This window comes from Rhinopithecus bieti, unplaced genomic scaffold (assembly GCF_001698545.2).
Source record: "Rhinopithecus bieti isolate Rb0 unplaced genomic scaffold, ASM169854v2 scaffold_3856, whole genome shotgun sequence".
In the NCBI taxonomy this organism is placed as follows: domain Eukaryota; kingdom Metazoa; phylum Chordata; class Mammalia; order Primates; family Cercopithecidae; genus Rhinopithecus; species Rhinopithecus bieti.
The window spans coordinates 3,559,122-3,567,018 of record NW_016804410.1 but is presented as its reverse complement, the minus strand read 5'-3'; the positions used below and the strand labels follow the sequence as shown (position 1 = coordinate 3,567,018).

At 43.2% G+C, this 7,897-nt stretch overlaps 1 protein-coding gene across 4 annotated transcripts in view; it reads right to left on the bottom strand.

Moving 5' to 3' along the window:
• Positions 1 to 7,897, bottom strand: part of DLGAP1 (DLG associated protein 1) — an 830,806-nt gene that overhangs the window by 6,346 nt on the left and 816,563 nt on the right. For 3 of the 4 annotated variants that reach the window (XM_017867930.1, XM_017867932.1, XM_017867931.1), the window contains one exon: positions 5,683 to 6,192. The exons of the other annotated variant lie outside the window; for it this stretch is intronic. In XM_017867930.1, the coding sequence (XP_017723419.1) occupies positions 5,897 to 6,192 (296 nt within the window). In that variant the 3' untranslated portion in view covers positions 5,683 to 5,896. Of the gene's footprint in view, positions 1 to 5,682; positions 6,193 to 7,897 lie in introns of those variants that run through there. 4 annotated transcript variants of the gene reach the window in all.

The following is a 7,897-nucleotide window of genomic DNA, read 5'->3' as shown; positions in this document are numbered from 1 at the left end:
AAAAAAAAAAAAAAAAAAAGAAGAAGCTGTAATACCTTTTTTTTGAGACAGAGTTTCACTTTGTTGCCCAGACTGGAGTACAGTGGCACGGTCTTGGCTCACTGCAACCTCCGCCTCCTGGGTTCAAGCAATTCTCATGCCTCGGCCTCCCGCGTAGCTGGGATTACAGGCACCCGCCACCACACCTGGCTGATTTTTTTTTGTATTTTAGAAGAGATGGGGTTTCACCATGTTGCCCAGGCTGGTCTTGAACTCCTGAGCTCAGGCAATCCACTCATTTCGGCCTCCCAAAGTGCTAGGATTACAGATGTGAGCCACTGCACCCAGCCAGCTGTAAGGTCTTGAGGAGACTGTTGGTGAAGCCTGGGAGCACCGAAAATTGTCACTGGGGCTTGGAGAAAAGGTAGTGGCAGAGAATTTGCCAACATTATCACTTGTAGTAATGTGGAAAATAGAAAATATACTCAATGAACCCACGGATTTTAGTAAGAAAATTTCTAGGCAGAATGCTTAAAGTGCCATTTTCATTTTAAAAGTTTTTTTAAAAGCTACACAAATAAAAGGTGCAGGTAGAGAAAGACAAGTCAAAAAAGAACTGTTCAGTTTTCCAACAACATTTGGAGACAATAAAGAGCTAGAATGTGTTGAGTAAAACAAAACAAAACAAAACAAAAATTGTTTTAACATTCCTAAGGGGTGGCTGTAAAATACTTTTCTATGCCTGTACCTCATAGAGTTTCTAAAATAAACAAAAAGGCTTTTAAGAATCCTAAGGGTATTGTCCCACAACACCCCAACTCTGAGCCCAGACCAAAGAAGGGACCGTTTTGAAGAGAATTGTGGATGTGTGGTTCATTTAACAGAATGAAACCTAGTAAGATTCAAAGGATGCCCACAAAGATTACAAGAGAAGTGTATTGGTAGACACATAATCAGCTTGGAGAAAGCAGGCAGAGGTAAAGTGCAAAGAGTCCTTAGAGCCCCCAGACTTTTATGGGTGAAACATAGATTGAGAAGATTATTCAGCTGAAACTGCTATTTCCTATGGAAAGGGTACAACTCAGAAGGTGCAACAAGAGTCTAGAGGGTGGATCCAAGAGCTGCAGAGAATCATTCTAGAGACTATCACTGGGCCCTGTAGCCAAGGAATTGGCAGCATGTGAATTTCACACTTGCTATGGTAATGCCTGGCATATAGCTGTTTATCCGCTCTTTGAGTGGGAGTATCCCAAGCACTTATCCCATCCCTGTATTATCAGTATATGTTGGGCATATATGAGGCAGATACCTTCTGTTTTTAGTTCACAGGTCTTCATATTGAGAGAAATTGTAGTAGACAACAGCATCAAATGGGCCCCATCAGCAACTGAACCTTATTTAGATGGTAAGAACCTGAATCTCAAACTTGAGCTTGGGATGAGGTTTTTGAAGTCTTTAGAAGGGGTGAGTATATTCTGCCTTACAGAGGATGTGAATAATTTGTGTCCAGAGGCTGAAGCATGGATGACTAATGATGGCCACAAATTATTTGAAACTCTTTCCATTGAGAGGTGGCATCTTCGTTATTCCCTTTGATCTGAGTGGGCTTGTGGACTGCTTTGGTCATCACCAGGAATATGATGGAAATGATGCTCTGCCAGCATCTGGGCTCAGACCTTAAGACCTTAAGATTTCCTATCTCTTGGATAGGAAAGGTCAATCTAAACTGGAAGCCGTGAACTGACATGTAAGGAGTCTTAAAGCCGCAAGGCTGCCAATTACAGGTGCTCTAGTCAACAGTTACCATATTGCTACTGATCAGGAGCCCACACTCCCAGCCATTGAAATCAAGGTGCCAGGCATGTGAATAATGCCGTCTTGGACTCTCTAGACCAGCCTAACTGTGATGGTTAGTTTGTGCGTCAACTTAACTGGGCCGTGAGGTGCCCAGAGATTTGAACAAACATTATTCAGAGTGTGTGTAAAGGTGTTTCTGGATGAGATTAACATTTGGACCAGTTCATTGAGTAAAGCAGACTTCCCTCCCTAAGGTGGGTGGTTCTTGTCCAATCAGTTGAATTCCTGAATAGAACAAAAAGGCCAAGTAAGACAGAATTCTCTGTCCCTGCTGGGACATCAGTCTTCTCCTCCCTTTGGACTTCCACTTGAACTGGAACTTACATAATTGCTCTCCAGGTTCTCAGGTCTTTGGACCCAGACTGGAACTATACCATTGGCTCTCCAGGGTTTCCAGCTTGCTTGCTGACTGCAGATCTTGGGAATTCTCAGCCTACATAATTATGGGTCAGTATACATATATACACACACACACACATATATGGATATACTATTTCTCTGGAGAACTCTGACTACTACACCAACTTCTAGCTGAATGTGAAACAGAAGAATTGCCCAGCTGAACCCTGTCTACATTCCTGATTCAAAATCATAAGGTATAATACAATGATTGTTTTTCAGCTGCTCCACATTGGGGTAATAAGGTATGTAGCAACAGATGACAGACATAGTCAGCTGTGCATACATTTTCTGGCTACACATGTGCCCTGTCCCTTAGCTCTTGGTACTCCAGCCACATCACACTTTCAGTTCTACGAATATTGAATGCAGAATTAGCACGTGCCGTCCCTCACCCTTCTTGATCCTTTGACTCCTAGCTAATGAGGGTTTTCTCAGGAAACTTCTCCCTGAGCCTCTAGATTAGTCACTTTGTTACAGTAGATTCTCCCACAAGAACTGTTTGTTTCAGTGCAGTTATCTCTGTGATTATTTGATTGATGCTAGTCTCCACCCCAAATGGTAAACTGCATGAGAACAAAGGGTAAGACTGCTTTTGATCACCAGTGAATTCCCCGAGTTCAGCACCATGTCTGGACATAGTAAGTGCGGAATAAATATTTGTCAAGAAGGTGAATGAAATATTTGAAGCAGCTGATAAAGACTCCTTGCTCACCATAGCTTTTAATAACCATGTCAATATTCTTTTCTTTGCACCTTGTGAAAATCTGGGTTCTCAGCCATTGTAACTGGGGAAAGACAGTGTGACTTAATATGAGGCCACTGGTCCTGCTTTGCTATTGTCTGTGAAGGCAGCTAAGCACAACTGAAGTTGCTGGAGTTCCTTTTTGTAACCGCCGGGGAAGAGGAAGCACAGGAGAGCCTCTGGGTGTGTGGGCGCAGGAATGCGTAGAGAAAAAAGTAATCGGTGCCTGTTCACATTTATATCTTTAGTTGGAAATTAGAGAGCTCTCCTAAAAGTCTAAAGAAAACCCTGGATGCTCAAACTGTTTAAATTGCTTCTCAATTTAAGTTTAGAAACAATTTGTTACTGGATCAGGAGCTCTTCCCCCACCCACTCCCTTCCTCTGCAAATGGAAGAAGTAATTGCTGCCTCCTGAGTCCTGATCTTTAGGTAAATTCTGTACCTTCCATAACCATTGCTCTCAGTATTATTTTCTCAATACCTTATCTGTATTCCTACTGTTTAAAAATGCATCCCCCTACTTAGCTCTATGGATATGGAAAATACATGCTCCGCTGGAAATAGTCCTTAAAATATCTGCTCTACTTAAAGATTAGTTTATCATTTTTGCGGTGTATAAAATAAGCCCAGGTCTCTACAAGTGCCCTTGTAATTTCCATTTCATAAATTTAAAAAACATTTTGTTTTACCTCGTTATATTTCTCCTAATAATGACCTCCAAATGGGTCTGTGTACAATATTTCATTAAATGGGTTTAGTAGGGTTTCAGCTGGAGAAAAGAGGATTTCCATTTCTCCATAATATTCTTGCTTTTTCAAGAAGAAAACACCTCCACCGTAGCAGGGCTAATATGTAGACAGGCATATTCCATATCATTTACGTAAGTTAACACATTCTGAGGCCCTGCCCATTTCCATTTCTCCGATTTGTCCTCCCTCCCTGAGTGCACAATACTGCATTTGTCCCTTTTGAACATGTAACAGATTAAAGAGCTGGGCAGGAGGCAGATGTAGGGGCACCTTTGATCTCTCATCCTTGGAGGTTAAGGGAGGGCAGACACCTGGCGGTTGCCGAGCTGGAAACAAAACACAGGCCCGGACTGGAATTACCTTAAAGGGAGCCCGACTCCAACCGCAGAGGCAGCTGGAAGCACTGAATGGGCACCGGGGGAAGAGAGCCCCGCGGTCAGGCACGGGACGCAACAGAGTCCTAACAATGTGATCCAGGCTAGCCCAGAGTTGGTTAGAATAATCCCTCCTACGCAGAAAGACCCAGGAAACTTTCCAGGAAAGACTAGGCAGCCGCATTAAGAAAAAATGAAAAGTAAATCTTTTGCAAATAATATCACGAAACTTCCAGCTGTGCACAAATACTGAAGGACAATTTTGATGACAATGCAGGAAGCTTTCAAAGAAAGGATTTTTAAACATATTTTTTCCTTTGCGAAACTCTTTTTAGTAAGGATTTCACCTTTGCCCCAGGATGCTGCCAATGTTCTTAGTCAAAGCCAGACCCGAGTTTCCTACGATTCTTCGGTGAAACTGCATTGCCCCCTGGCGTTTGTGTGCTGTCGTTACGCCACACATATAAAGCCCAAAGAACACCTACCAATCCCAGGAAGGATGCAGCTCATTGTTTCATGTACATGGAGAAACCTCTCTGAAAACACAGGATCAGAGAATGAAGCTCTAAATGGCAAATCTAGACCCGGTTTGACAAGACATGGAATGAAACTCTGCAATTGAAACTCCTTCCTTTTCCATCCTTAGAATCTCCTGAGATGTTCAAGTAGCTCTGGAAAGAAACTGATTAGATTCTAATCTGTCAATTTAAAACGTTTTTTTAAAACAATTTGTAAATTTGTTTTAGAGATAGGGTCTTGCTCTGTCATTCAAGCTGCAGTGCAGTGGTGCAATTATAGCTCACTGCAATGTTGAACTCCTGGGCTCAAGGGAATCCTCCTGCCTCAGCCTCCATAGTAGCTGGGATTACAGGTGCCCACCACTACACCCTGCTAATTTTCTTATTTTTCAATTTTTTTTTTTCGAGATGAGGTCTCACTGTGTTGTCCAGGCTGGTACTCCTGACCTCAAGTGATCCTCCTGCTTGGTTTCCCAGAGCTCTGGGATTACAGGCCTGAGCCACTGTGCCCTGTCGCTAATCTGCCAATTTTTTTTTTTGTTTTTTTTTGGAGACAGGGTCTCAATCTGTTGCCCAGGCTGGAGTGCAGTGGTGCATCTCAGCTCACTGCAACCTCCACCTCTCAGGCTCAAGCGATTCTCTTGCCTCAGCCTTCTGAGTAGCTGGGATTACAGACATGCGTCACCACCACCCAGCTGATTTTTGTATTTTTAGTAGTTGAGGCCATCCTGGGCAACATGGTGAAACCCTGTCTCTACTAAAAATACAAAAATTAGCTAGGAGAGGTGGTGGGCGCTACTTGGGAGGCTGAGGTAGGAGATCGCTTGAACCTGGGAGGCAGATCTTGCAGTGAGCTGAGATAGCGCCACTGCACTCCAGCCTCCTGGGCAACACAGTGAGACTCTGTCTCAAAATAAATAAATAAAAAAAAGAAACAGAATGTTCTACATAATATTTGACATGTTAGTATTTGTACAGCATCTTTGAACAAAGGCTGACAAATCCTCCGTACAAGTGATAGATAAGTGTTTGTTGAATGAAAATAAATATTGTACAATTTCAGTCTTTAAGAAAGACAATGCAGACTGGTTTTACGATTCCACACCTTCCAGATGTTTTTCTTATTTTGCACTGCATCTTTAAAATCTTGCATATTATTGATACAGGAGTGCTGGGAAGGGAAGAGCGTGATCCCTTTGAATGATACGGAAGAGGGGAAGGAAAGTGCTGGGTACAGAAGGGCGTGGTCCCTGGCTAGGGCTCTATCCCCACGACCTAGGTGAGGACAGGCACTCCCGCCTTCCTGCCCAAATGTTGCATTTTCCAAGCCCACCTTGGCCCACCACAACCCCATCCTGCGCCCATAAAAACTCGAGACCCTAGCAAGGAAAAAACACAAGCGACTGGACGTCTTGAGAAACACATCGGCAGAAGAAGACACAAGTGGCTGGTCATGTGTCTGGTCATTCGAGAGCATGTCTGCGGAAGAGCACATCCATAGACTCCGGCGCGGCGGCAGGCCATCCACCCGCGACAGGACATCCACCCGCGACAGGACATCGACCGGCGACCTGCGGAATGAGGCGGAGTTTGGCCGGGGCAGTCAGAGGAGAGCCGGGCAGCGAGTGGCCCAACTCTAGGGGAAGGCCTTCCTCCTTCTGGTCTCCTCAAGGGCTGAGAACTACTTCTACTCAATACAACCTTCCACTCATTCTCCAAGCCCCCATGTGATCCAGTTCTTCCGGTGCACCAAGGCAAGAACCCGGATACAGAAAGCCCTCTGTCCTTGTGATGAGGAAGGGGATCTAACTGAACTAACACAAGCTGCCTATAGACGGCTAAACTAAAAGAGCACCCTGTAACACATGCCCATTGGGGCTTCAGCTGTAAACGTTCACCCCAGACACTGCCGTGGGGTCGCAGCCCCACAGCCTGCCTGTCTGTATGCTCCCCTAGAGGTTTGAGCAGGGAGGCACTGAAGAAGTGAGCCACATAGGGTGTGCGATGGGGACAAGGGAACATTTCCCATTTCATTATGATGATAGGAAAAGTGCATATTGTTTCAAAACAAAACAAAACAAAACCCCTAAAAATTGTATTGCTGGAGTAAGACGATCAAAGTGAGATCGCTTTAACTACTGTCTTTTAAAGTGTGTGTGCAAAGCATATTCAGACTTATACAACATGGAACAGTGGATGACTAGAGAGATAAATGGTGCCAATAGCTACTAACAATCGTGCAAAATTATACATCCTATGGGAGCCTGGAAACATATATTCATTTTCAAGAGAAGAGGCCAGAAAATGGAGACCTCTGATGCGATTTCAAAAGACGTGCAATCACCAATGAGCACCCTTTGACTTCCTGGGAATTTCTGTGCATTACAAGCAAACCTGGCAACTGATAACTTCCTGGACAGCTGTTTCTCCCATTTATTCCCCCAATTCTTTTTTGGTAGTTGTCAGCTAAATCTTTACGTGAGTGTAATCTCTACCCTGCAGAAAGAAATTCATCTTAGAAGTTTTCATTTTCATTTGGCAAAGGATTTGCAAAAATGGTGATTGTTCTCTAAGCCTAAAGTGAAAATTCAAGGGTTTGTTTTCTACAAGTGCAATCAAGCATAGTATAGTGGTATTTTTATGAGAAATTTCTAAGTAATGGCTAGTTCAGTATGCTTAAATGTAAATCACAATTCTGATTATACATGCTTGTATTAACCATATCCTGAAATTAATGTTTGCTAACTGTCATTTAAGCAAAACGTGCTTTCCTTGTTTGGTAAATCATCTAACATTAACTCTCCCATAACTAAGCACACTGAGATCAAGGTCAATCTGTTAGTTTTATTTTAGTTTACCTTATTAAGAACATCAGAAAAGTTTAGCTTGCTTGGCTCTTGATTGAAACTGTTTAATAATCTCCCACTGCTCTTCGCAAAACTGTCAAAATCCTTAATGTGGCTTACAACATTCTGGGCTACCTGAGCCGGTATTACTTCTAGTTTTAGTCTTGGATCACTCCCATCCCTTGTTTCTTTTTACCACCTTCCCTCCCCTCCCCATCTCTGTGTTCCAGTCACTCTAGCCTTCTTTTAGTTACTCAGAATTTTATATTCATTCCTGCCTCTGGTCTTTGCTGCCTTTTTTTTTTTTTTTTTTTTCCCACCTGGAATTCAAGTCAGACTTCCTTGAGGAAGAAGCAATTTCTTTTCTTTTTTTTTTTTTTTTTTGAGACCGAGTCTTGCTCTATCGCCCAGGCTGGAGTGCAGTGGCCGG